This window comes from Cnephaeus nilssonii, assembly GCF_951640355.1.
Source record: "Cnephaeus nilssonii genome assembly, chromosome: 4".
NCBI lineage: Eukaryota > Metazoa > Chordata > Mammalia > Chiroptera > Vespertilionidae > Cnephaeus > Cnephaeus nilssonii.
The window spans coordinates 66363827-66390692 of NC_137075.1; the positions used below are offsets into that span (position 1 = coordinate 66363827).

The 26866-nt window shown below is 52.1% G+C and overlaps 1 protein-coding gene across 2 annotated transcripts in view; it reads left to right on the forward strand.

Annotated features, from left to right (window-relative positions):
- The window catches only part of SMAD3 (SMAD family member 3), a 252296-nt gene that overhangs the window by 114554 nt on the left and 110876 nt on the right, over nucleotides 1-26866 (forward strand). The window contains exon 1 of one of the 2 annotated variants that reach the window (XM_079768743.1): nucleotides 21081-21824. The exons of the other annotated variant lie outside the window; for it this stretch is intronic. Coding sequence (XP_079624869.1) covers nucleotides 21619-21824 — 206 coding nt within the window. The 5' untranslated portion in view covers nucleotides 21081-21618. Of the gene's footprint in view, nucleotides 1-21080; nucleotides 21825-26866 lie in introns of those variants that run through there. 2 annotated transcript variants of the gene reach the window in all.

Below are 26866 nucleotides of genomic sequence, written 5' to 3' on the forward strand. Positions count from 1 at the left end.
TTGAAATATCTTTTGAGAGCCAAATTTTTTAAACTTAAACTATACAGGTAGGTATATTGTTATTAACTTAATTAGGGTGCTCCTAAGCTGGCCTTTGCTAAAAACTCAAGGGGCCAAAGAGCTGCATGTGGCTCGCAAGCCGCAGTTTGCCGACCACTGGCTTAGACTCTCTCAAGGGAGGGCATCATTATTTATTTAAATATGTTTTTATTGACTTTAGAGAGAGAGGAAGGGAGGTGGAGAGAGAGAAACGTCAACGTGAGAGAGGAACATTGGTCAGTTGCCTCCCTCACACATCCCAACCAGAGCTCAAACCTGCAACCTGAGCATGTACCCTGACCGGGAATCGAACCGGCGACCTTTCAGATGATGCCCAACCAAACTGAGCCACACCTACCAGGACAAGGACATTATTCTTTATACCACTTTGCTATTTATCTTCCAGTGCCTAGCAAGTGTCCTAGAGAAATGAAATGTCGACAGGAAGAGTAAACCAATTAATTTGGTTCAGCAAATACTGATGGAGCAACTCATACAGACACTACACAAGGAGCCATGGAGTAACTCAAAGATAAATAAGACCCCCATGGTGGCATTGTAGGATTTAAGGGTCAAAGTTGTCCTAGGTATAAAAAGCTAACATTTGTAAGGATGGCTCTTGGAGATCTCCAAGTTCAAATCTCTTCCTTCGCAGATGGGAAACCACAGAAGAAAACTGCCTTGCCTAAGGTCATGCAACTAACAAGTAGTTTTACATGTATTTGTTCACAACAGAGGGCTCTAGACTTTCTTATCATTTGTGCAAGTTCAGGGACAATCTTTTTCCTCGCTTTGTCTTTTGTTCCACTTTAAAGAAAAAGGAAATTTAACAGCTTCTCTTTCTGACAAGAGGGGCAAAGGATAAAAATACCAGTTACATAATAGTCATTTGCCTTAGTCATGCAGCCCTGCGGAGTGCCGTTGGAACAGAAAGATGATTGAGTTAAACACTGAATACTTGTTCCCCTGCGGTCACCCTCATTGGTTCTGCCACTGTAATTGATTTGACAGGTTATTTTTACTCAGAATGAGCTGGGTTCCTCTGCTGGCTTGTAGATTCGCTATTGTTCCCAGAGTCCAGGCCGGCAACGGCCCAGATGCCCAGATGTGCGGGCTCGAGGCTGAGAGGGAGGGCCCCGGCCGAACCTGGGAGAACCGAGCTTGCACTGGGCAAGTGTGCGTGTGCTTAGGGGGTGGCCAGGGAGAAAGGGACAGAGATGTCCAATATAATGCTTCAAGAGATCAAATTGGGAAGGAGCTAGAAAGAATGTGACATGATGTGTAACTATCGTCAGGACTTTATCCGGGGGGCAGAAGGAGCCTGGCAGGGCTTGGGCAGAGGAGTCGGGGAGCTTTTTGCCTGCAGGGCCTTCTGGACTTTTTTGTCTATCCCAAGCAGCCACGGAAGTGTTCCCACCCCTGCAAACTGCTCCCCAGAGTAGACTAATAGAACCACATTCCCTGGGAGCCTGCAGCACCGGCCACCTACACACCCTTCCCTGTCTTTGCACGTGGCTCAGTGCCTCCTCTGTGCTCAGGCTGTGAGGGAAGCGTGTGTTGGCAAATGCCCGGAAACCCAGGGGAGGTCTCCAGAGGTGAGAGGTGACCCTTGAGGGGGCTGGCATCCTGCCAAGACTCAGGCTGTGGATAGGGCCATTTCGTTGGTCATGTGAGATTTTGGATATCATCTAACCTTTGAACCTCAGAGTCCTAATCATCTGTCAACATGAGGTCACCCTAGTCTCTCCCATCCCTCACTAGGCGGTGATAAGAGTCATTCCAAGAAATGCTTACTGAGCACATACAACACGCCGAGTTGGGACTAAGGGCTTCTACCCATGATCGCCTGTCACCTTCACAATGCAATGGAGAGATGCCATTCGTGGTATTAGTCCTTACAGATCGTGAACTGCGGTTCAGAGAAGTTAAATAACTCCTCTGTGGGCACATAGCTCGTGAACGGTGGAGCTCAGGCAGGTCGACCCTGCCCTCAGCTCTTCACACTGCAATGCTCCATTCGGTACTACATGCCAGGAAAAACATTCACAGCCCCTGAGTGTACACACGCTGTGGAGCATCGTACTGAGAGAAGGGCATCATAGCCAGAGGAGTGGGGTGCTGAGGAAAGAACACGTGGAAAATGCAGCCCCACCATTTGCTAGTTTTCTAACTTCCGGGGCATCTCTCCATCTCATCTGGAAAATGGGAATAACAATATCCATCTCACACAGTTCTCCCGCCCCCCTCCCCAGGAATCTAAGACAGCCCAGGGAAAGCCCCTAGCACGGGGCCTAGTATACAGTAAGCACTCGATAAATGACAGCTCCTCTCCTCCTTACTTACCCAGAAAGCTGAGCTAATCAGACATCCGCTTCCCCCAAACTCCCGGCATGGGGCTGGGGTGTTTCCTCTGCGTTACACTTCGAACAAGGGCCCGGGTGTGTGACTCCACCGTGGCCCAACCAAGTCCTGCTCAGCATCCCGCATCCAGGACGAGGAGGCCCACCTGGGAGCGGGCTGAGGAAGTGAGGTCACAGGCTCTGACAGCAGTTCGGAAGTTGGGGAGGCCTGCCAGCCCCTGCCAGCCCCTGCCAGTCAGGAGCAGTTGTTTCATGGTTAGGCTGGCGTCTCAGGCAGGAATGCTCAGCAGACGACAGTGAGGCGAGTGTACATTCCAGAGGCTGAGGCAACGTTGTGCAGGGGCATCACCCCTCACCCCCCACACAACTCCCACCCCTGTCAGCTCCGGCCTCAAGCAAGGCCTTCCTGGGAGTGGGAGGCAGTTCTTGGGCTTGGAGCTGGGCCAGGATGACCCGGAAGCAGCTCCTCCCGGGGTCCGGGGGAAATAGTGGGTGATCTGGTATGTGCAGGCACTTTCACACAGATGTCACCATTTTATGGGTCCAGCTGGATCCAACATGCAAACAGAAGTCAGCTTCATTTTTTTCCCTGTCTTCTTTAGACGGCGCTTTCTTCCCATCCCTAAATAAAATCGCAGGCGGGCCTGTAGCTCTCCTGGGTCTTTTCCATCTTCAAGACAGTCTCACTTCACTAAATAGAAAGTCTAATCTAGTTTCATATCAAAACTCCAGGCTTTGATCGAATTAAGCCCTGTCCCATGGGCCTGCTCTAGGGTTCATGGCTGCTACTCGCCTTTCTTCACTCCCCTTTCCCCCCTCCCCTCCCCTTGCTGCTTTGGCCCCTGCAGAGCAGGCGCAGGGGTGGAGGAGAGGTGAGGGGCAAGATAGGTCCCCCTGGCCTGGGGGGGTGGTGCCCTGGAGACCACTGTCTTTTGTGGACCATGCCTCTCTCCCCTCTGCTCCTCATTCCCCCCTCGGCCTGGGCTGTCAGCTGACCGCTGCTCTGTTAGAGTCCCTCCCTCTGCCCGGTGTCCTCTGCAGTGGGAGCCAGTTGAGACCCCAATCAGGCTGCCTTGGACAGAAAAACTGTGGGGTGCTCCCCACCCTCTGAACAGCACCCCTCTCCTTGCTCCAGCCTGTCCACCTAGTCCCTCACCTTTCATGACCCACGCACAGTCAGACGTCAGTCCCTGTGTCCTCCACACCCGGGGGTGCCATACCGATCCAGCTCCACAAGGGCCCTCTTGATGCGCCTCCTCCCTTCCCCTGCGTGTCAGGGAGCACAGGACACCCCGCAGCTCTCCTCGAAGACCTTCTCACCAGTGTCCTCTTTCAGCTCCACTCGGTCCTCCTGCAGGTGCCGGCAGAATGTCCCGCCATCTCTTGGCTTGTCCCACACACACGGCCCAGGCCCTTTACGACGTGGGGATCCTTGGCACCCACTGTATTATTTCAGGTGTTTGGGGTGTCCGCTAGCACCCCATTGTAGTGTCTTCTTAGGAGAGTGTCTAATGCCAGGCTCATGATGGGCACTCCTGTTACGGGGGTACATTGTTTCAGCCACCACACGAGGCAGCTTAGCTACATGGTTTCACAGAAACTCCCGTTGACAAAAGGAGGAACCAAGACTCAGCGGGGTGAAGGGACCACCCCCAGGGTCGCAGAGCTTGACGGTCGTGAAGTTAAGATTTGAACTCACAGCCACCTGCATCCACCACGCCGGGCTGTTTCTCTCCCCACTGCCCGGCCTGAGCTGAACCCCCTGCTCTGGCCACAACCTCTTTCTCTCTGTCCCCCAAGCACCTCTGTGCTTCCTCCCTGTCCAGTCTGTGCTCCTGGAAGGACCCCCACCCCAGCTCTGTTCGTTAAGGTCCGACGAAAAGCCCACCTTCTCCATGAAGCGGTTCAAGGTGACCTCTCCCTCCCGGCATAAGGAACACTCCTGAATGGAGCACTGATCCCAAACTTGGTAATTTTCATTGCCATCCACCTCTTTTTCTTTTGTGAGTTTTTGATCAAGGTGTCACTGGTAGTACGTGCACAGATCTTAAGCCTACAGCTTAATGAATTTTACAAATGAATATGCCTGTGTAACTACCACTTGGATCAAGATACGGGACATTCCTAGAACTCCAGAAGGTTCCTTCGCACCCCTCACAGTTAGTAACGCCCCACAGGACCACTGGTCTGACCTCCATCACGTGGCTTTGGGCCTCCACATGAGTGATGTACAGTATATCCTCTTTTGTATCTGGTTTATTCCCTCTATACAATTAACTTATAAGGTTGTTGTGTGTAGCACTTCATTTGAAAAAAACGAGTAATACTCCAATATGCCATAATTTATCTACTCCATTGATGATGGACATTTGGGGTTATTTCCATTTTGAGGATATTATGAATATATAAACATTCTTGTACATGTCTTTGGATGGACTTAATCAGGCATCTCTGTTGGGTATGTAACCAGGAATAGAATTTCTGGAGGACGTTTACATACATTCTGTAATTGATGCTGTCAACCAGTTTTGTAAAACGGTTGCACCAATTTCCATTCCCACTAGCAATGTACGGGAACTCTGATTGACCCCTGTCCTTGCTAATTCTTGGTGTTGTCAGTCTTTAAAATTTTAGCCATCCTAAGGGATGTATAATGGTGTGGTGTTATATTTTAATTTGCATTTTCCTGATAATTAATGATGTTAAACACCTTTTTACATGTTTAATAGACTTTGGATATCCTCTTTTATAAAGTGTTTATTCAAGTTCAATTTCTAAAAATTAAAGCATCTTTTTCTTATTGATTTGCAGGAGCTTGTTATGTTTTGCATAAGGTCCTTAGGTATTTATATCGCAAATAACTTTTCGGACTCTCTGTTACTTTTAAATATCTCTTCTTTGTCTTTTTCACGAATAGTTCTTAATCCTAATGAAGTCCAATTTATCAGTTTTTAAATGTTATCAAATTTTTATGGTTAGTTTTTTTGTACCCTGCTTAAAAAATCATTTCCTGCCCCCAAGTCATGAAGCTATTCTGTGTTCTCCCCTAGAAGTTTTATCATTTCCCACACACATCTTTATCCTCTAACTACACGCATATGTATCATGAAGCATACACAATATTGTTTTGCATATCTTTAGATTTAATACAAAGAATATATATTAATAACACAGAACTATAAAAACATTCTGCAACTTGCTTTTTGTGCTCAATCGTACATTTCTGAGATTAATCTTTGTTGATATGTGCAGCTCTGGTCCATTCACTTTCATGGGACCGAAGTTAATTACACCACATCCATAGCTCACCACTTGCTTGCCCTTTCTCCTTTTGATGGACATTTAGGTTGTTTCTAGTGTTCAACATCATAAACTGCTTCTGTGAACACATGCACAGGGGCCTCCCAGTGCAAGACTGTCTGTGCGTGCCCACCTCCCTGCGGTTTTGGAGCTGGAGAGACTCAGCACTCTGAGGAGGTGCCTCCAGGTTGCTGAGGAGCAGGACTGGGGAGAGAGTTGGGTGGGTGAATTGGGTAGGGGTGCTGGGTAGTTCTGGCTCTGGGCCCTCACCCATTTTATTTCGTTTTATTTTAAAACTAGAGGCCCGGTGCATGAAATTCACGCACTCAGGGGTGTCCCTCAGCCCTGCCTGTGCCCTCTCGCAGTCCAGGAGCCCTCAGGGGATGTCCGACTGCCGACTTAGGCCTGCTCCCCATGGGCCTAAGCCGGCAGTTGGACATCCTTAGCGCTGCTGTGGAGGTGGGAGAGGCTCCCGCCACCACTGCTGTGTTCGCCAGCCGTGAGCCCGGCTTCTGGCTGAGTGGCGCTCCCCCTGTGGGAGTGCACTGGCCACCAGGGGGCAGCTCCTGTGTTGAGTGTCTGCCCCCTGGTGGTCAGTGTGCATCATAGTGACTGGTCATTCTGCCATTTGATTGATTTGCATACTAGGATTTTATTATATAGGATACTAGAGGTCCGGTGCACGAAATTCATGCACGGGCGGTGGGGGGGGATGTCCCTCAGCCCAGCCTGCACCCTCTCCAATCTGGGACCCCTCGAGGGATGTCCTACTGCCCGTTTAGGCCCAATCCTAGGACTGCTGGCTCCCTCTCACAATCCAGGACTGCTGGCTCCCAACTGCTCGCCTGCTTGCCTTCCTGATTGCCCCTAACCGCTTCTGCCTGCCAGCCTGATCACCCCCTAACCACTCCCCTGCCAGCCTGATTGATGCCTAACTGCTCCCCTGCAGGCCTGATTGCCCCTAACTGCCCTCCCCTGCAGGCCTGGTCACCCTTAACTGCCCTCCCCTACAGGCCTGGTATCCCCCAACTGCTCTCCCCTGCAGGCCTGGGTCCCCCCCAACTGCCCTTCCCTGCAGGCTTGATCGCCCCCAACTGCCCTCCCTTGCAGACCTGGTCCCTCCCAACTGCCCTCCCCTGCTGGCCACCTTTTGGCAGCCATCTTGTGTCCACATGGGGGCAGCTATCTTGTGTGTTGGAGTGATGGTCAATTTGCATATTACTCTTTTATTAGATAGGATAGAGGCCTGGTGCACAGGTGGGGGCCGGCTGGTTTACCCTGAAGGGTGTCCCGGATCAGGGTGGGGGTTCCTTTGGGGCAAGGGGTGGCCTGGGCGAGGGGCCTGTGGTGGTTTGCAGGCTGGCCACGCCCCCTGGCGACTCAAGCGGAAGCCCTGGTATCTGGGGTTTATTTATCTTCTATAATTGAAACTTTGTAGCCTTGAACAGAGGCCAGGGCTGCGGGAGCTTGGCTTCCTCCATCGCCGGGGAAACCCAAGCCTCCTGCTCGCTCCATGGCCGCAGCCATCTTGGGTGGATTAATTTGCATACTCGCTCCTGATTGGCTGGGGGGCGTGGCTTGTGGGTGTAGCAGAGGTATGGTCAATTTGCATGTTACTCTTTTATTAGATAGGATGTTTTATTGATTTTTAGAGAGAGAGGAAGGGATAGAGAGACAGAAACATTGATGAGGGAGAAACATCATTGATCAACTGCCTACTGCATTCCCCCCACTGGGGATCCAGCCTGCAACCCGGGCCTGTGCCCTGACAGAAATCCACCTGTGACCTCTTGGTTCCTGGGTCAATGCTCAACCACTGAGCCACACCAGCCAGGCTGGGCCCTTACCCATTGTCACCAGAGCAGATTTGCTTTCATGCTGTTGACCTGGCATTCTGTTTAACTCTTTGTTTTAAAAATAGGCTCTGCTTTAAAAATAAAATGTTTGAAAACAAGGCATGGAGGTAAGGCATTGTTCACAAAGTGTTGCAGGTAAAACAGGACTGTGTCTAATGGGAGCGCTGAGTGCCTCCCTTCAGCCCCAGCCAGCTGCTGTGCGCTGTTTGTTAACTCTTCCCGTGCAGCCCTCCTTTCTCTCCAGCTCGGCTTTTGATTTCTGCTCCTCCGTCCGTTCGTGTCTGGCTCCCTAAGCATGTGTTGATGGGTTGGTTGATGAGAAACATTTTAAATAACTTGGCACCATAGTCATCTCACATTTGTACGCATTGCAATTTGCAAACCACTCTCATAGCTTGCTTTCCTTCAAGCCAGAGCCTTGAAGATCACACCGTGGAGGACTGACTGTTCCTACTCTGTGGGGGAGAATACCGAGGCACAGGGAGGTGAAAAGACTCCAGGTCACGTGACTGGTAGGACCTGGACCCCGGGGCTTCGAGTTCTGGCAGTGAGCCCATTCCACGGTGTGCGGGGCCTGAGAACACGGCCTTAATCCAGACGTTAATGAATAACTGACCTGTGCACTGCCCTCTGCAGTTTACACGGTGCTCTCCCCCACATGGTCTCCTTCATTCCCCACAGCCCTTCTGTGCGGTGGATGCTATTATTTTTATCCCTAAACCCACCACTTTTCCGAGAGGAAACGGGTGCTCAGAGGGTGGAGGTGTCTCACTCAAGGCCACAGTGCCCCGGGGGACAGAGCCATACTCTATCTAACTCCCAGCTTCCCTCCCCCGGCACCCCACATACTCCTCTGCGCCTTCCCTCACCTTCCACCCTCACCTTTACTCCCAGCAGCAGGGCCCAGAGAGGTCTGGGGGCAGGTGGGCTTTTCAGCAGTCCGAGGGCCTGGCCCTCCCAGGCAGGCCCAGGAAATGGGGTTGGCCCTGCCCTGCTGAGCAGCCCCTCCCATGAGGCCTGGGGCTGTTTTTCTTATCTAAATAAACTCTGCACAAACATGGCCGCATTACTCATGAGTAAGTTATTTGCCATAGCATAGCCCAGAGATGGGAAATTAGTTCGCACTGGAACTGTCTTAACCTGGTACAACGAATGGGAAAGTGGAGTTTTAGACCCACATCAGCAAAATCTGAAACCTGCTTTTCTAGGTCCCACCCTCCACCTCAAGCCTGGGAACACTGCTGCCCCTGGCCGCGGAGCCCTGCTGGGGGACAGGCAGAGCCCTCCCTGCTGGGGAGAGGCGGGAGCTCCCAGGGCAGGGCTCTCTCCTGGCCTCTGTCTCTTCCCAGGGGCTCTCTGGAGGAAAGAGGCAGACACCCCAGAGGAGGGGAGCTCTGCTCTATCCTCAGGCCTTTTGTACCAGGGGCGCCCGGTGCCCGTTCCCCACACTGAACTCAATTCCTTCAGCCCTGGACCAGGGGAGGGCTCTCGGGAGCTGTTATGTAAATGAGGATCCCATCACTTAGCCCAGTGCCTGGCACAGGGCACCGGGGCACTGTCGCTATTATTACTGTGAGGAGGCAGGGAGTTAGGTGGGTGGTGGGAAAGGCGGATGATGCCCACTGCCATGCTTTTCAAAAGCTTCCACATCTCTCTGGGCTGTGTTTATTACATCATTTAACAGGTGAGGGCCTGGCTCTCAAGGAGGCTCTATGTTGCCCTTGAGGTAGCAACAGGAGGGGATCGTAAACCACCGAACGTGGGGGCTGCGTTGGCAAAGGACTCTCAGACATCAGATCTCAGCGGGAGTCCTGGCCGAGCTGAGGGAAGGACCGTAACCCTTGACTCCCAGGTCAGCGGATTCTGGTTACACAGAATGTTCCTAGGATGCCACCTGGAGTCCCCGGATGTGACTGTGTTCGTCCCAAGAACCCGGCACTACCTGTGGCTTCCGTCCGGGGCTCTGGCACTGTGGGGTGGGCCTGTGTGGTCCCAGGGATCCCTTGCTCCTCGTTACCAGCGTCAGGCCGATGGGCTCGAGCTTGGAAAGCTGTGGTTATTTCTCTGTGTGGGCCACGCCCTGGAGACGGTCTGATTCATCGCCTCGCTCCCACCGGGACGGCTATGGGACCGAGCTGGCGGCGGAAGACCCCGCGATGCCCTGAGGGATCTGGCCCCTCAGAGGAAATTCAAACACAAACAGTCCCAAACCTGAAAAAGTGCCACCCATTCATGCGTGCTAAACTCGAAATAGCTTCCTTCTAGAGATTCGAGTTGCAAAATCCTGGATGAATGGGAGGAAGCTGAACGTTTCTCTGTGGGCAGGGAGTGGGTGGGGGGGCGCCTAAGTGCCTACTTGCTCTGCCTCCTGAGTCACCCAGTCTGCCAGGGGGCCTTGCACACAGAGAGTGTGCTGCCCACGTCTTCTGAGTTGAATGAGGTGTGCCCACTTCCCAGGGGAGGACTAAGTCCAAGCAGCTCTGTGTTGGGGTGTGGCCAGCCCAGCATGCACACATGCACATGCATACACACACATCCCCACACATGGGCGCGGGGGAAGAATGTGTGTAAGCTCAGCAACTCTCCTTCGTTCCAGTTTGAAGGAAAAGCAAAATGAAAACATGTTTTTCTCTCATAATTAATGTTCATGTTTGGAGTTTCCACATCTGGCCAGGTGCAGACTGACCCCTGATGCTGACTGACCCTTCTGGACAAGTTTCCCACAGAAAGATCAGTTCCTCGCCCTGGCCCAAATGGAATGCTGGGCCTGGGACCCCCAACTTCACAGAAGATACAATTCTTCAAAGGGATTTTAGTTTCCTAAGGCAGCCCCAAGCAGACGCATGGCATGGGCACCACGTTCCTGCTAGAACCAGCCTGGGTGTGCTTAAAAAAATACCAATGATGGCAAAAATGCATTTAATGAAGGTGTCGCACACCACAAAACCACTGAAAGTGGGGCTTGAATTTGAGGGGGAGTGTATAATTGTGTGTGTTTCAGACATTAGGTTAAGGTAACATGGCCTCACTTGAAAAAATCTGAGGGGAGGATGAGTCCATGCTACCCAGCTATGCTTCAGCAAGAATAGATAGGAGTGTTCCTTTGTTAGTGCATATATGTTAATTTTTCATTCATTCATTCATTCATTCATTCATTCAAATATGTATTGACTGCTCTGTGCCAGGTGCTGTCCTGGGCCCTGGTGACACATCCGCTAACCAGAGGGGTAAGCTCCTGCTGTTTATTCAAGTCAGTGGGGACAGAACTCTCATTTCTGACTCCCGGATTAAGCTGCGTGCTCCCCAAGAGCGGGAGGCCAGGCCCTTCTCTTGTGGCCTTTCTTCTACAAAGAGCCCCCCACACGTGCGCCCACAATGAATGCTCCGGCAGCGGGCCCACCGGGCTCACCAAGGAGAGTGAAATCGTGTGTCCTGATGCCCCAGTGGGCACTTGCACTTCCCTTCCTCCCACCACCGCCTCTCCTAGCTGCTCTCCCCGCCTCCTGGGTGGCCTTGGCAGGATCAGGCCCCGAGCTGAGCTGTTGATTAAAGCTGACAAGAACTCGAGGTGTTACTCTCCCACAGTCATTGGCATCGAGTTAGGGGATTCCCGAAGACCGAGGAATGCATCTCCAGGATGGAATTAGGAGGTCAGAGCTAGAAGAGGCGCAAAGGCAAACAGGCTTCAGCCAGAAGAGGGACAGCTTCATGGTGGCGTTTAAAGAAGGATCCCAAGGCAGCAAGGACTCAGTCACCCCCCTGCAGTGTCTGCCCCGGCTAATGCACGGGAGGATGCTTGAGTCATGTATTTACAGTCCCCAAACCAGTCGAAGCCCGTAGTTTTACAGACGAAGAAACCGAGACTGGAAGTGCAGGTTACACGCAAGTCGGGAGCAGGTCCATCAATGGAACCCAGACCCTCCAGACCCCTGGCACTCGGTTCTCCCGCCACTTAACCAGGCACCAAGTGCTTTGCAGGGAAGTCACAGTGATCCTCCTCATCTGTGAGGGAGGCCAGCCCGGATGGAGACCTGGGGGTCATCCAGCGCCAGGCCCCTAAGGTTCTTTTGGTCCCTGTCTTCTCCTAGTAAGTATCTGAGGACAGTCTAGATAGCGCAGCTGATGTGGAATCCACGGGAGAAACAGCAGGATTGTGGTCCAGGTTGCATGGATTTTAGCAGCTGGCCCTCAGACCAATCCTCACGCAAATCCTTCGGTGTGGACACTGCAGACAAGGCTTTCTCACAACCCCCTAGCCCAGTGGCTGAGCGAGCACTGGGCCGAGAGCCGTCACGTAGCCAGGATGCCACGTTTCAGTTATGAGACCTCGAGCACATCACTTGATCTATCTGGGCCTCAGTTTCCTAATGATTATTTCATGCATTGGCACACATTTAGTAAGCACCTCCGGTGTACTTGGGCACGTGTGTTGTGATAGACTGGAGCTCTGGAGAGGAGTTTGGCTGGACACTTAGATGTGGGAGACACTTTATAAAAATTAGTTGAGGCTCAAGGGTGAATAAGATCACCCAGGGAGAGGATGTGAACGAAAAGAGGCAAGTACCTAGCTCTGGGGAATCCTAACATCTTGTGGGGGGGCGGGGGGCGCAGTGTGTGTGTGGGGGGGAGTCTGAAATGCATCGAGTTAGCTCTAATGCCTGTGACAGTAACGCCCTGTGATTCCTCACCTTAGGGCAGGCAGCTAGCTCTGTTCCAGGCCCAGAGGTCTTTCAGCAGAAACCCTTTACTTGAAGCACTCTGGCCCCCTTGAATGGCGCGATGGATGACTAAGTGAGACAACAAGAAAAGATTCTGTCCCAGGTGCCGTCTCACTTTATGCAGCTGGTGTGGTGAGGATAAGCTGCTACGATAGCTTTTCAGGGGACCATTTGGTGATGGCATCAAAAACAGCAATTCTTCTAGGGACTTATTCCAAGAAAAAACCCAGAGATGCACACAAATGCTTATGTACAAAAATGTTTAAAAACAGCGTTTATGGCCCGGCTGACATGGCTCAGTGGTAGAGAGCAGGAGGTCACGGTTCGATTCCTGGTCAAGGCACATGCCCGGGTTGTGGGCTCGATCCCTTGTGTGGGGTGTGCAGGAGGCGGCCAATCAATAATTCTCTCTCATCATTGGTGTGTCTCTCTCTCTTCCTCTATGAAATCAATAAAGATATATATATTTTTTAAAAACACAGTACTTATGATACCAAATAAGAGTGGGAGCCACCGACATGCCCAATCATGGGCAACTGGTTGAGTAAATTCTAATAGATCCGTGTGACAGAATGCTCCGCAGTTGTTCAAAATAAGGCAGTAAATGTATATTTATTGGCATAGAAAGATGTTCACAATATAGTTAATGAAAAGGCAGTTGGCTGCAGTATGATTATTTCTGGTTACTGGTTGTTGTTTATCTTCATCGTGGTTCAGAGCAAGGACTGTCCAGCAAGGGCACCTGAGCAAGGCCACCCACTAGTGTCACCTCCCCGTCTCAGTGTCCTCTTCCCGAGGAGGGAGGGTCATAACACCCACCCAAGGCAGTTGTCAAAATCGAGTTCATCTAATCCAGGTAGAGTGCTGAGAACAGGGCTTAGTACTCCTAAGACCTCAGCATGTGTGAGTCATTATTATTTAAAAGAACATCTTTATTGAGATGAAATTCGTGTACCATACAATGCACCCATTTAAGAATGAAAAATCCAGTGGTGTTCAGTGTAGTTGGAGTGGTGCAAACATCACCACAGTCCATTTCAGAGCCTTTTCATTACCCCAGAAACAAACCCTCTCCACGCCTGCCTCTCCCCCAGCCCCTGGCAACCAGAAATCTACGTTCTGTCTCTGTGATTTGCTTATTCTTGGCATTTCCTAGAAATGGGGTCCTGCAACAGGTGGTCTTTCCTGACTTGCTCTTTCGCTTAGTATTATGTTTTCAAAGGTCGTCCGTACCATTTTCATTGCAGATAGACTTTTTTCATTGATGTTACTAGAGGCCCGATGCTCGAAATTTGTGCAAGGGGCTGGGCCCTCACAGCCGCGGCAGCTTGCCTCGGCCACTGCTTCGGCCCTCGCAGCCTCGGCTTCGTCCAGAACGTCCTTTGGCTGTCCAGTCTAATTAGCATATTACGCTTTTATTATTATAGATTGTTAAAAATGTTTCTACAATGAAAACATGTTATGTTTGTAACAAAAACCACCACCACCAAACTCATGTCTCTTTAACCCTTTGCACTCGCTTGCTTTTTTCTCGATTCCTTTATTCTACTCGGGGTTTAATTTTTTAAATACCCCAGATTTTACAAAGCGCGGCAGTAGAATAAAAAACTGGAGTTGCTTTTCATACAAACTTATTTATTTGGATTTTTTTATATTTCAAATTATTGATACATTCAAAGAGTAATTTTAATCTCGACATCTGAGTGCAAAAGGTTAAGCTGGTTGGGTCGAAATGCCTGGGAGAAGGACAGCTTTCCCTTGTTTCTCTAACTTTTATTTCATTCCTTCGACGTCAGAGTCAACAGCAGGCTGTTACCAGAGGCTGGGTTGTATATAAAGCGCAGAGTGTTCTACACATGTGCGTGTCAGTCTGAGAGGGGGAGGATTCCCGCTTCTCCTTTCACACGTCCGGTGCCTGACTGCACAGCCGCACTGACAGGCCCCCGGGGCCTCAGCAGCTCTCTCAGAGCCTGCCAGCCAGGCCGAACCCCACTGCCTGGGCCCCTCTACCCCAGAATCCACATTCCTCACCCTAGAGAGACCCCACTTTGCTTCCACCTCACATGGTTTTCTTTCTCTCTTTAAAATACTTTTTAAATTGAGATGTCACTTTGATATAGCATACTTTATTCATTTTAAATGTAAAAATAAGCCTGCCAATATATTAAAAATGATTTCAAGGCAGCTAATTTCCCTGCCATAGAACTAGATTTTCATTTTGGCACACCATTCTTGTGTAGCTGTCCATACGCATGTGTGCTTTTAAACACAAGTGCAATTATAACGAACCAGCAGTTTTCCATTCCAGTACAATCGTTTAGGTAGATCCTGGGCCTGGGCCAAGGCTACGTTTGTGACTGTTATTATCCCAGACAACAGGAAAGGGAAAACAGTGCTCTCTATACAGATATCTATGTAATAAAAGCCTAATATGCTAAGTGTCCGGTCATCTGGTCGGCCATTCAACCAATCAAAGTGTAATATGCTAATGATATGTTAAGGCTGCTCAACCGCTTGCTATGATGTGCACTTACCACCAGGGGGCAGACGCTCTGACTGATAGGTTAGCTTGCTGCTGGGATCGGGCCAACCAGGGCTGAGTGAGATGGGCTGGACATGCCCTGGAGCCCTCTCACAGTCCCTCCCTGGCTGGCCAACCTCCCTCATCCCTCCCCGGCCCCGATCATGCACCAGTGGGATCCCTTGGCCTGGTCTGTGCCCTCTCATAATCTGGGACCCCTCAGGGGATGTTGGAGAGTTGGTTTCAGCCTGATCCCACAGGCCAGGCCAAGGGACTCCACTGGTACATGAATTCATGCACCGGGCCTCTAATATGCATATAAGATACAAAGACAAAAGCCTGAAACCCAGCCCTGACTGGTTTGGCTCAGTGGATAGAGTGTCAACCTGTGGACTGAAAGGTTCCAGGTTCGATTCCGGTCAAGGGCATGTACCTTGGTTGCGGGCACATCCCAGTAGGAGGTGTGCAGGAGGCAGCTGATTGATGTTTCTCTCTCATCAATGTTTCTAACTCTCTATCCCTCCCTCTTCCTCTCTGTAAAAAATAAATATATATTAAAAAAAAAAAAAGCCTGGAACCCAGGGAGCAAACTCACATAACATGGACCCGTTTCGCTTAAACAAACAGGTGTGTCCTGAACAAGACAGATCTCAGAGGTGCAGGCAGATGGAGACATCTAACTCAGCACACCTGCATTTCAACAACACCTCTGCATACGGAGAGGGTGGCCAACACACCAGGACATACACAGATGGTAAAACCAAACACACACACACACACACAGCTATAACCAGGCACTAACCAGGATCCTCTCCTGACCCCCAATTCCCAGACCTGCAATTTCTGAACTCTGGGAAGGAGCTCCTGCAGGAACTCCCAAAGTAGCTCCGAGATCCCCGCTCTGGGCTCCAGCTGCCTGCCCAGCCTGCCCTTCCCCTGGACCTGCGCCTGCACAGAGCTGCGGAGTCCCTCACCCCAAGTCAGTCCCCTGGCCCAAATTTCCCCAAGTCAGAACCGTTCCTTCTCAGTACCTTCCTTAGTGCCCACACCAGCTCCTCTGTCATAGCCCACTGCTCCCAGGGCCTGTCATCGACACCGGGAACCCTGCTGGGGCTCTGGGGACAGAAAGGCCCAGGTTGGGCTGGCGGGCAGGAGCCAAAAATCCAGTTTGGACAGCAGCCACTGAACTCCCTGCCTCTCTGGTCTGTATTCTAGGTACCTCCTATAAATGGAATATGCAGTATCTGTTTTGTCACTGGCTTATTGCACTTAGCACAGTGTCTTCAGGATTCATACATGATGTGGCATGTTGTTGTTGTGAAGCAGCAACAACCACCATCGTGGGGTGACTGAGAACTTCAAACAAGACCCCAACCCTGAGGCCCTGGCCCAGAGCCTGCATGGAGCAGACCCACAAATGGCAAGAGTCCCCATGCCCTTGGTTCCCTAAGCTAGTTAGGTGGGGGCAGTACCCCGAGCCCACATGCTCCTAGGTTGCCCTGAGGCAGGCATTACAAATAAGTTTGACTGGGTTCTCCAGTAGTGGGATAGCATGGTGCCTGGGTTGGAAGGTGCTGGGAACCAAGGGCTCTGTCTTTTGAGCAAACTAGAGAACAATGAGTGCACTGACTACCATGTGTTGAGCACTTTGGACTATTGCATCTCTGGAGCTGAGGGCGAAGTTAATCATACCCCTCGGCGTGCAGACTTCATCTTCACAGAGCCAGAAACTCACTATTTCCCCCTTCCCCTCATCCCCATTCCCATTCTCCCACCCTCAAACACCTACTCTCTATATATATTGCATTCAATATGGTTTTTCTACATATTTTTATTGTGGTAAAATATAACATAAAGCTTACCATTTTAACCATTTTTAAATGTACAGTTTTGTGGCATCAAGTAGATTCATGTTGTTGTACAATTATCACCACCATCCATCTCCAGAACGTATTCATCTTCCCTTCCGAAACGCCGTACCCAATAAACACCAACTCCCCATTCCTCCCTCCCCTAGCCCCTGGCAGCCATCATTCTACTTTCTGTCTCTATGAATTTGACTATTCTAGGTGCCTCCTATGAACGGCATACACAGTGTTTGTTTCGTTGTTGCTGTTGTTTTGTAACTGGCGGATTTCACTTAGCACAATGTCTTCAAGATTCATCCATGGTGTAGCGTGTGACAGGACTTCCTTCTTTTTCAGGCTGAATAATATCCCATTGTCTGTATATACAACATTTTGTTGAGCCATTCATCCTTCAGTAGACACTTGGGGTGCTTCCACCTTTTGGCTATCATGAATAATGCTGCTGCTGTGGACATAGATGTACAAACCTCTGATTGAGCCCTTGCTTTTGCTTCTCTTGGGTATATATCCAGAAGCAGAATTGCTGGTAATTCGATGTTTAATTTTCTGATGAACCACCATACCATTTTCCACGGTGGCTGCATCATTTTACATTCCCACCAGCAAGCAATGCCAATGCACAAGGGTTCTAATTTCTCTACAATCTCACCAACACTTGTTATTCCTTTCTTTCTTTCTTTTTTTGTTAACCCTCACCCAAGGATACTTTTTCCATTGATTTTTTTTTTTAAGCGAGAGTGGGAGGGAGGGAGGGAGGGAGGGAGGGAGGGAGGGAGGGAGGGAGGGAGGAAAGGGAAGAGGCAGGATGCCTCCTGCACACAACCCCATCCAGGGCCAGGGATCAAACCTGCAACTCAGGCACATGTCCTTGACCGGGATGCAAACCTGAGACCCTTCGGTGTGCAGGCTGACGCTCTAACCACTGAGCACACCAGGGCTATTTTCTGTTATTTTGTTGTTTAATCCCCTAAGATCTCTCTTAGGCTCCTTACTTCCAGAGGGTAAATTGGATCTCCATACGGTAAGTCACCTGCCTTTACCAGATGTCACTTTATGTCTGTGTCATATGAAGACAGAACAATTTTAATGCCCTTTCTAGATTTACCCCCTGTTGATGAAACACCTTTAGCTAAAGGAAAAATAACTGGAATTGAAATCAGGTGTTTCCTCTCTTCCAGTGTTCCACCTGGGAGTCACTCCAAACACGTGCGGACCCTCTGGCAAGTCCACTTACATGGTTCCTTCCTGGTAGGACTAACCCCAGGGAAACAGAGTCGCTGCCTCTGGTCCCAGCCCACCTCTCTTGAACTTTGCACTTACCAGGATGAAAAATTAACAGGGCTAACGTTTTCCTTCCAAGGACAACCTCTGCAAAAGCTGGCCTGGCTGGGCCCCGGGAGACCAAGCACCGGAACAGAGTTCCTACCCCTCTGGAGCCGCCCACCGGTTCACCACCAAGTCAAGGGAGCATGCAGGGTCCTCCTGGCACCCGGAGGAATCCACTCCTCAGCCCTCCTCACTGCTTTGTGAAACTGGGCTTATTCCCTTAAGTCTTCCAGTGGAGAAACTGAGGCCAGAGGAGAAAGAACTAGCCCAGAAATGCACTTGCTGGACTCACACGTGGGTCCAGCGCTGTTTTTCTGCACGCACAGCTGTCCCTTCCACATGGAGGCCAGCATTCGAAGGAAGTTCAGGAAAGCATGGCTAGTCACACTAACTGGCTGCTGCCTAGTTATTTCCTCCTCTCAGGAAAATGAGAGGGCTAAAGGAGAGGCCCTTCCGATGTCATGACTTCAGAGGGTTAGGTATATGCCAGGCCCTTCCGCTACATTTAACCCCCAGGCCTCTCTTAGGCTCCTTCCCTCCACAGTGCAAATCACATCCCTTGACCAGACATAGCTTCCGCTGCAAAGTGAGGGGCTTGCATTGGAGAACAATTTATTTTTATTTTTAAAAATATTTTTATTGATTTTTTTTACAGAGAGGAAGGGAGAGGGATAGAGAGTTAGAAACATTGACGAGAGAGAGACATCAATCAGCTGCCTCCTGCACACCTCCTACTGGGGATGTGCCCGCAACCAAGGTACATGCCCTTGACCGGAATAGAACCTGGGACCTTTCAGTCCGCAGGCCGATGCTCTACCCACTGAGCCAAACCGGTTAGGGCTGGAGAACAATTTCAATGTTCTTTCCAGATCCACCAAGCTGCACAGAACCTTTTAGCCCATTCTTACAGCTGAGGAACAGATGCTTAGTAGGGTGAAGGGAGGGAGAGAGCCGGGATTGAAAGTCATGCCAGTCATTGATGGAGCTTGAGGTCCTTTCACTCTGACCACCTCTCAACAGCTGGACCTGCCTGATTCGATTCAGGTTAAAATGAATGTGTTACTGGGAGATGATGACGGCAAGGGCCCCCTTCTCCCAGGCACACACCTCCCACCCCTTTGAACTTCTCTAGGCTGTGAGCTCCTGGAGTTTAGGGACCTCCCTTTTTCATGTCAGTGGTCCCAGAAACGAGTGTGTGTCTACCTGAACTGCGCTCCCTCATCCCAACCACTCTTCACTGCCTTCCCACGGGCCCCAAGGCATGGCTCTCTTGCTTCACAACATTTGACTGTTTGCAAACCTTTTCACATTAGATTCCCACAACCCTTTCACAGGTGAGCAAACATTTCTTGGAGTGTCACAATAGCGCGCCTGTGTAAAGAACTTTTGTTTTGCAAAGAGATCTATCAGTGATGTCATCTTTACCTTCCACAACTATAAGCTGGGTGCAGGGGCAAGAATGGGGACGGAGGCCCCTCACAAAGCGCTGGGTTCTGATCCCAGCTCTGCTGCTTGGAATCCTGAGTGAGTATCCTCGTCTCTGTTACTGGGAGGCATAGGGACCTCTACCTCCAGGGCCACTGTGAAGATCACATCAGAGGACAGCACTTGGGCTGCCTGGAGTGAAGAAAGCCATCCATCTGTTGGTTGTTTTCCTTCCTTTGCTTTTGTGTTGAGGGCTGGGAAGAAGGGAGTGAAACCTAAGGCTACATTGGCTGCAGATTAGCCCGAGGACCAGCCAGGAATGGGAACCAGGTCCGTAAGCCCCGGTTGGGGCTCAGGGCTTCTCCTTTAAGGTCCCTGCAGGCCGGGACTTAGAAGGAGGGGAGGGGGAAGAGCCAGAGCTCAGCCGCAGCAGCTGACCGGCCTGCGGGAGGCCATTCACTCTGACAAGGCAGGGACCCCTACAGTTTCTGGGCTGACTTTGTGGATTCCGCCAACCTCGCAGCGCTTTGTAACTCCCTTGCCTGAAGGTTTGCAGATAACTTCTTTCTCACCACGGGGGTTTCCCGCTGTTAAAAACAAACAAAGGCCTTAGACACCAGGCAACAGGCCTGGGAGGGGCGGGGCTGCAGGAGAAAGGCCCTGGGCGTGGGGTAACTAACTCCTGAAAGCAGCTGAAGGCTTTGTGGGTAGATGACCCTGAATTCTGCTGGTGGAGAGAAAAGCCCCAGAGTTCCCCACACCCCAGTGTTTCCTTGCTTCCCAAGGCTAACTTTCCAATACATAAATTACCCTAGTACTTCCCTTTGCCCCAGTTTGCGAGTTCAGAGCTCTCCTAGTTATTGGGCGTCGAATTTTCAGATCTTTCTGTATCACAAGATTCCAAACACCCTGCAATGTAATTTCCTCCCAAAGATAAATTCTAAAGCGCCCCCATTCCTTCCTTCAAGAACTCAACAGATGTCTTTGAAGCCGATTTTCTACCGGGCACTCATTCACAAGGCCCAAAGGACCCCAGGCTGCAGCTACTATCCAGGGAGTCACTGAGGTTCCCAAATGCCCACTTTTGAGAGCCCACTTCTCCCCGCTCCCAGCTCCCCCCTTCGCATACAGTCTCGGGGCTTTCAGCCGGTGTGATCTCAGCGATGAGAGAGAATAAAAACGGCTCCCGGGGCCGCCGGTGCCCGCCGAGGCCCCCGACCGGGATCAGCGCGCGCACGCGTCCAAGTGCGCGTCCCGCCTTCCTGGGCCTCAGCCTTCGGTGCGCTCCCTCTCGGACCCGGGTCCTCCCCGGGGTGCACCACCAGCCTCTGGCCGGACAGTGCTCATTTGCTGCAAATCTAACCCCGTCCGGCCCGCAACTCCAACTGAGCTTCCTCCCGCCTCTCCTTTCCCACGACTTCCTCCCGGCGCTCGCGGGAGTCAGGTCGGGGCCGCGCGGGATCCTGCGCGCTCCAGCCCCGGCAGCCGCTGTCCCGGTCGCCCACGTGGGCGTGCTCCGCGCCGGGCGGGGGAGGCCCAGCGCCCTCCGGGAGGCTGGGGGCGGGCAGGGCGCCCGGGGGAGGAGGTGGCGGGGCGCGGGGGAGGAGGCGGGGAGCCCCGGCGGCAAGGGGGCGGCGACAGCGCTTGGAAAGGGCGCTGCACACGGATTTGCATGAAACACAGACTGGGAACGGGCGGGAGCGGGAGCGGGAGCGGGAGCGCGGCGCACGGCCCAGACCGGCCCAGGGAGCGAGCGAGCGAGCGGTGAAAGAGTAGGGCAGCGGGGAGGCGAGGCTGCCAAGGCGGGGGAATCTGCGCCTCAAAGCGACCGAGGCGAGCAAAGTTTGGCTGGGGGTTGGACTTTCCTTCCTGGAGGCGGCACCCACACAGCCAGCCCGTGCGGAAACCCAAACTTTCTTCTGCCACTCCGAGGCTCGCGGCCGCCGCCTCCGCCCCGCGCTCGGGGCCTGCCGGACCCGGCGCCGCTGTCGCCCGCCCGCCCGCCTCCCGGGCCGCCCTTCGCTCTGCCGCGGGAGCCCCGCAGGCTGCAGCGCCGCGGCCCGGCCGGGAGCACGGGCAAGTTCGCCGAGAGTTGAGGCGAAGAAGTTCGGGCGGCCCCGGCCAGCTCCCCGCTGCGCCCCCGGCGTCCAGCCGCGCTCAGCCCCGCCGGGGGCGCCCCTCGGTGCCCGCGCGCCCTCCCCAGCCATGTCGTCCATCCTGCCCTTCACCCCCCCGATCGTGAAGCGCCTGCTGGGCTGGAAGAAGGGCGAGCAGAACGGGCAGGAGGAGAAGTGGTGCGAGAAGGCGGTCAAGAGTTTGGTCAAGAAGCTCAAGAAGACGGGGCAGCTGGACGAGCTGGAGAAGGCCATCACCACGCAGAACGTCAACACCAAGTGCATCACCATCCCCAGGTGGGGGCCCGAGCGACCCGGGGCGCGCCGGCCCGGCCCCCTGGCGCGGTGGGGCGGCCGGGTGGGGTTGGATCGGGAGGGATAGTGTGCGTGTGCGTGCGTGCGTGTGTGTGTGTGTGTGTGTGTGTGTAAGGAGGTGGGCGCGCGGGCAGAAAGGGGACCCCAAACAAAACCTCTCTGGATTTGCAAAGATTCAAGCCTGGGCCTTCCACGCGGCACTCTCACTTTCAGACCTCACGTTCACTTTTCACCTCCCGGAAAGGGGGTGCTGCTCGAATGGGCCGCCCCCACTCCGGGGAGCTGCGGGCTCCAAGTTGAGGCCCGCTTTGTTCAGCTCCGCGGCCGGAGCCCCTCCCCCGCCGCCGCCCCCCGCCCCCGCGGCCCGCGCCCGTGGAGGTGGCGGTGGTGGTTCTCGCTTTCTTTTCTTCAGCGCTGCCCCCCCGCCCCCCCCCCCCCCCCACGTCTTTCCTCCTCAACAGGAATGCAGTCCGTACAGCTGGGGCCCGGTGATTGACAGATTCCTTCTTCGTTCTCTTTTTGCCTTCGGGATTAGCATTTTTATCGAGTATTTTTAGACTCGGCTCTGCCAGCTCCCGCCCCCCCCCCCCCCTCCGCACACACTCACTTGGGGTGCGGTGCAGGGCTCCGACTTGCCGGTGAGAGAAGTGGCCCAGAGTCGAGCTCCCCCATCGCCCCCTCCCTCCGCCCCCCACCGTTTCTTACTCTCCTTTCCGCCTGAGATTTCAGGTTGCTGCGGAGCAGGGGGTGCTCCGAGCCACCAGATAACAAAACACACGCGGAGGGGGCCTCGCAGCGGCCCTTGCATTCCTGCGGAGCCCTCCTTCCCCCAGTGCTCTGCCATCTGCCTGGCCCTCCTTTAGAATGCACGCCGCGCTGCGAGGTCGGGGGAGCTCACAGATGGCTGATGGAAGGGGTCAGTGACTTCTCTCCTCCACGGGACCTCGTCTTAGCTGAGCTGCGCCGCACTGGAACTTGGGGTGGCGGGGGGAGCACCCTGGCCCCCTGTCTCTCCCTCTCAGCCCCTCTAAAGCCTGACTCTGTACCAAGGGAGTGTGCGAGCCTGTGCATGTGCGTGCGTGCAGGTGTTCTTGGGGTCCCCGGCTGCAGAGGAATAAGGAGAGGGTCCCCAGGGCTTGAGCCCCCATAGAGATGGTCACCCTTGCTCTTGGGCTAGGAGTGGACTCCATCCTTGGCCACCTGCTTGGAGCAGCTGTAGGAGAGCTGCCAGCCGTGTCAGGCAGGCACAAAGCAACATCTGTCCCGGCAACCCAGGGCAGGCCTCTCCTCTGGAAATAAATGCCACATATGGTGGGAGCACCGACTTAAAAAATAATAATTTTTTTTTAACTGGGTGGATCCAGTCAATAAAGGGGGAGGGAAGGCGGTGTGCTGTCTGGGAAGGGCGCTCTGGGTGTGTGATCTGGAGCCAGAACTGACTTCAGAGGAGGTGGTGTGATGTGATGGTCAGCGAGCCCTGGGTTCTGGTCCCAGCTCTGGTTCTTCATTCTTCTTTATTCCTGTGGTGGGGGTGGGGCGGGTGCGGGGAGGATGAATGTGTGTCCCGGGAGGGGATTTTTGGAAACTTGCCTTCTTGGCTGCCCAGGTGCATGGAGGACAAGGACTTTATGCCTTGAAACGGAAAACAAAAATGATATCAGTTATAAAACGAGCAGCTGTGCAAAGTGTTTTGCAGTTCACGGAGCACTTTCACATGGTTTTATGAAATTAAGAAAAGAAAGTAACTCGTGGAAACCAGATAAGGCAGCTGCGCTTAAGATTTATCTCCTGTTTAACGTTGAGAAAACGTCCGAGGGGAGAGGTGGAAAGGCTGGTTAGAGTAGCCGTGGGACTCTGACCCACTGTGCTCTTTTGTTTTTTTGCCTCCTACTGCTGTTTACTTTGAAGATTCTGAATACATTTTTTTTTGTTGAATGCTCAAATACTGCTCATGGCGGGGGGCATGGAGGGCAGTGTGGATCTTTGTTGGGAGCGTTGCTAACGTTCCGTCTGTGGGCTGGTGACAGCTTGGAGGAGAGGCCTTGCTCTCCCCTGCCTTAGTAGAAGTTTGCCCTCTGGGGGAACATAGCTCTGGCCCCCCCTTTCCTCTTCCAGAGTTCTCTGGGGCCTGAGGTCTAGGAAGCTTTGAATGTTTCTGAGAGTTCAAGTTAAGTTGCTCCCTGGTCTGTCGCCACTTTCCTAGGACTGGGACATCTTCTACCTGCCTGGCAAGGACCTACTAATAAGGCAGAATTTTTTTTTTTTCCATCTTTTCTCAGTTAGGGAAACCGAGTTGCTTGGGTGGATCCAGACAAGATGGATTTCCATCCCTGGATCCTGTGCCCACGCCTCTGGGTCACCTTGTCTCCCTTGGCAATAGCTGCTGCTGTTTTGGTCGTGGGCAGACAACTAAAGGCCACGTCTTGGGGAGGTGGTTAGCTGGCCTCACGCTAGTGATATCGATGTGTCTGCTAAGCCCCATAGATTGTTGTGTTGCTTGTCAAATTGTCTGCTCTCTCCGCACTGCCTTTTATAAGTTACCCTCCTGTGTGTGTGAGAGGTGGGGCACTGGGCGCTAACAAGTGCTCTGTGAGAGCCGGACCTTAGGGTTTAAGAAGCCCTCAGTCCAAGGAGATTTTTGACAAGCGTGTTTTGGCTAATATGTAACGATGAGCGGCAACAGTAACATTTGGCAATTACAGCTGTATGTTAGGGCCTTCCAGACCACAGGCTTGCTTCCTTCTTACACCGGCTCTAACCTGCCTCAGTGATCAGAAGAGCTGAAGTGATACAGGCTTATTGATATCAAGAACATAAGAGAGACCAGCGCCAAGGAAGTGGGGAGAGCTTGATTGAGGTACGCCGACACGGGCTATGTCAGGGTACGCTGAGGTCTGGCAGGATGGGCAGAACATAGACAAGGTGTATAACAGCATCTCACTCCTCACCTGCTGGAGCACCCGAGGACAGCTTCAGGTACCTACCTGGCCAGTTTGTAAGAATGGAGTCATACCATTTGCCGCTGAGGGATAGAGGAGGTGTGTGCACGTTCTGTCAGCAATCAGGAAGGAGCCAGGCACACTTCGAATGCCTGTTCTGATGCATTCCAATAACGTGTGCCTCCACCCATAGGCTCCATGCTTTGGCCCGGGTTTTGGGAGCTGGACCAAGCTCATGGCCTGGTTTGTTTGGGAGGGAATTTGGGCTTTCTTGTATCAAAGCACCAAGAACAGAGGGACACGGGGGAACTTTCTGATACACACCGACTCCTGCTTCTTTGTGCTTCTCCTTTAGCACAGCCTCCTCCGGTCACCCACCAGGACTTGACCAGGCTACTCTCACCCTCGGGAAAGATCCCCGTCGTTAAAACTCCTCTCTCAGACTTCCGGGGACAGGCCTGTTGCCATGGCTGCCTGTTAACCTTGATTAGGAGAGTTACACACACAAGGGCTGGGAAGGGAAGGGGCCCCCAGGACAACGAGTCGCTGACCATGGGGCTGGCGCAGAGCCCTGGCTGAACCCAGGATCACCTTGGCGCTCCCTGGGCATTTGGAGCCCTGGACCTTCCGTTGCGTCCAGGAGGTGAATGTTTGGGCCGATGCAGACAGCCCCTTGCTCACAGTTCCTAATTAAATGTGAGAGTTGGCGTTTGTTGATTCATTGTTATCTGTTGGCCCTCTCATGTCTGAGTCAGTATTCCGGGCAATGGGAGAGGATGCAGAGATACATTTGAGACGGCCCTGCCTGTGAGGAGCGTGCACTTCAGTAAGGGAAACACCAATAGGGCATTAGTGGAGTACCTGCTATTTCTTTCTTAGTCCCAGCCATAAAAAGAAATAGGTATGGAGTGGGAATTCTTTTTTTTTTTTGGGGGGGGGGGGGCGGGAAAGACACCTATGATGAGTCTTTTAAATACTGTAGCAGTCACTCTGTTAGAAAACAAAATAATGACAGCCATCTCTTTTCTGTGGAAAGAAAGCCCAGAATTCAGGCCCTGGGTCTTGCCATTTTAATACCTGGGTGGACTTAAGAGTCCACTGGATGTCTCAGAGCCTTCGTGTCTGCACCTGTAAAATCGGGATGAGATAAGGCTTGTGAAGTGTTTTGTAAACCAGAGAGTTTGACAGACGTAAGTGCTATCTATGCTTAGCCTCTTGTGTGTGGCACTCATTCATTACTAAATTATTTAACCACTTATTAAATATATCTACTACGATGAGCAAGGTCGGGCACCTGTTTTCAAGAAGCTCCTTGTCTAGAGCAGGAGACAGACTTGCCCAAAGATACAGGGCAAGAGCTGCACCCAAGGGTTGTACAAGGTGCAGAGACATGGGGGACAGGCCATTCATTCTGTGAGGAGGTGGGGAGAGGAGGCAGGGGTCAGTGTGCCGTGAATACCAAAAGAGTACGGCAGTTACTCTCTGAAGGAAGTTTCTGGACTGCGCTATGATCATGAGCACTTTACGTGGCGATAGTTGCCTGCAAGAAGGAGGCAGCGAATGACATCTTTGCCTTCTGCCTTTTGCTAAAGTGAGCTCTGCTATGAATATGTTACCATGTGGCTTGTACCAAAGGGCTAGTGACCCCTGAACAGTCTTTTACTCCATTGTTAAGCATTCTCTCTTTGAAGTAAAAAGTAACTTAGTATTGCAAACCTGAAATTCAGGTTTCTGAGGTGGGAACAGCAATTTTAGATACATTAGCTCAGACTATAACAGAGTGTCAATAAAAAGTGGACAACTTGGAGATGATTGTGGGTGCTTAACATTTCAGAGTTTTGGTGAGACCTGGTCTTTTCATTTCTCTGCTTAACACTTGCTAAAAACAAATTATTTAAGCCCGAGTTTCTGTAAGGACGTAAGAACTTTGACTAACATATTTTGAAAAGTCTTTGCAAGGATGTGAAGTTTTAAATGATGATTCTACTAACAGAAAAAAAGTCAATGAATACAGTAGTCACTTAGTTCTGATAAGGAATGCAAAAAGTAATTGAAATTGAGAGAATTTGGCTCAAACTTATCACA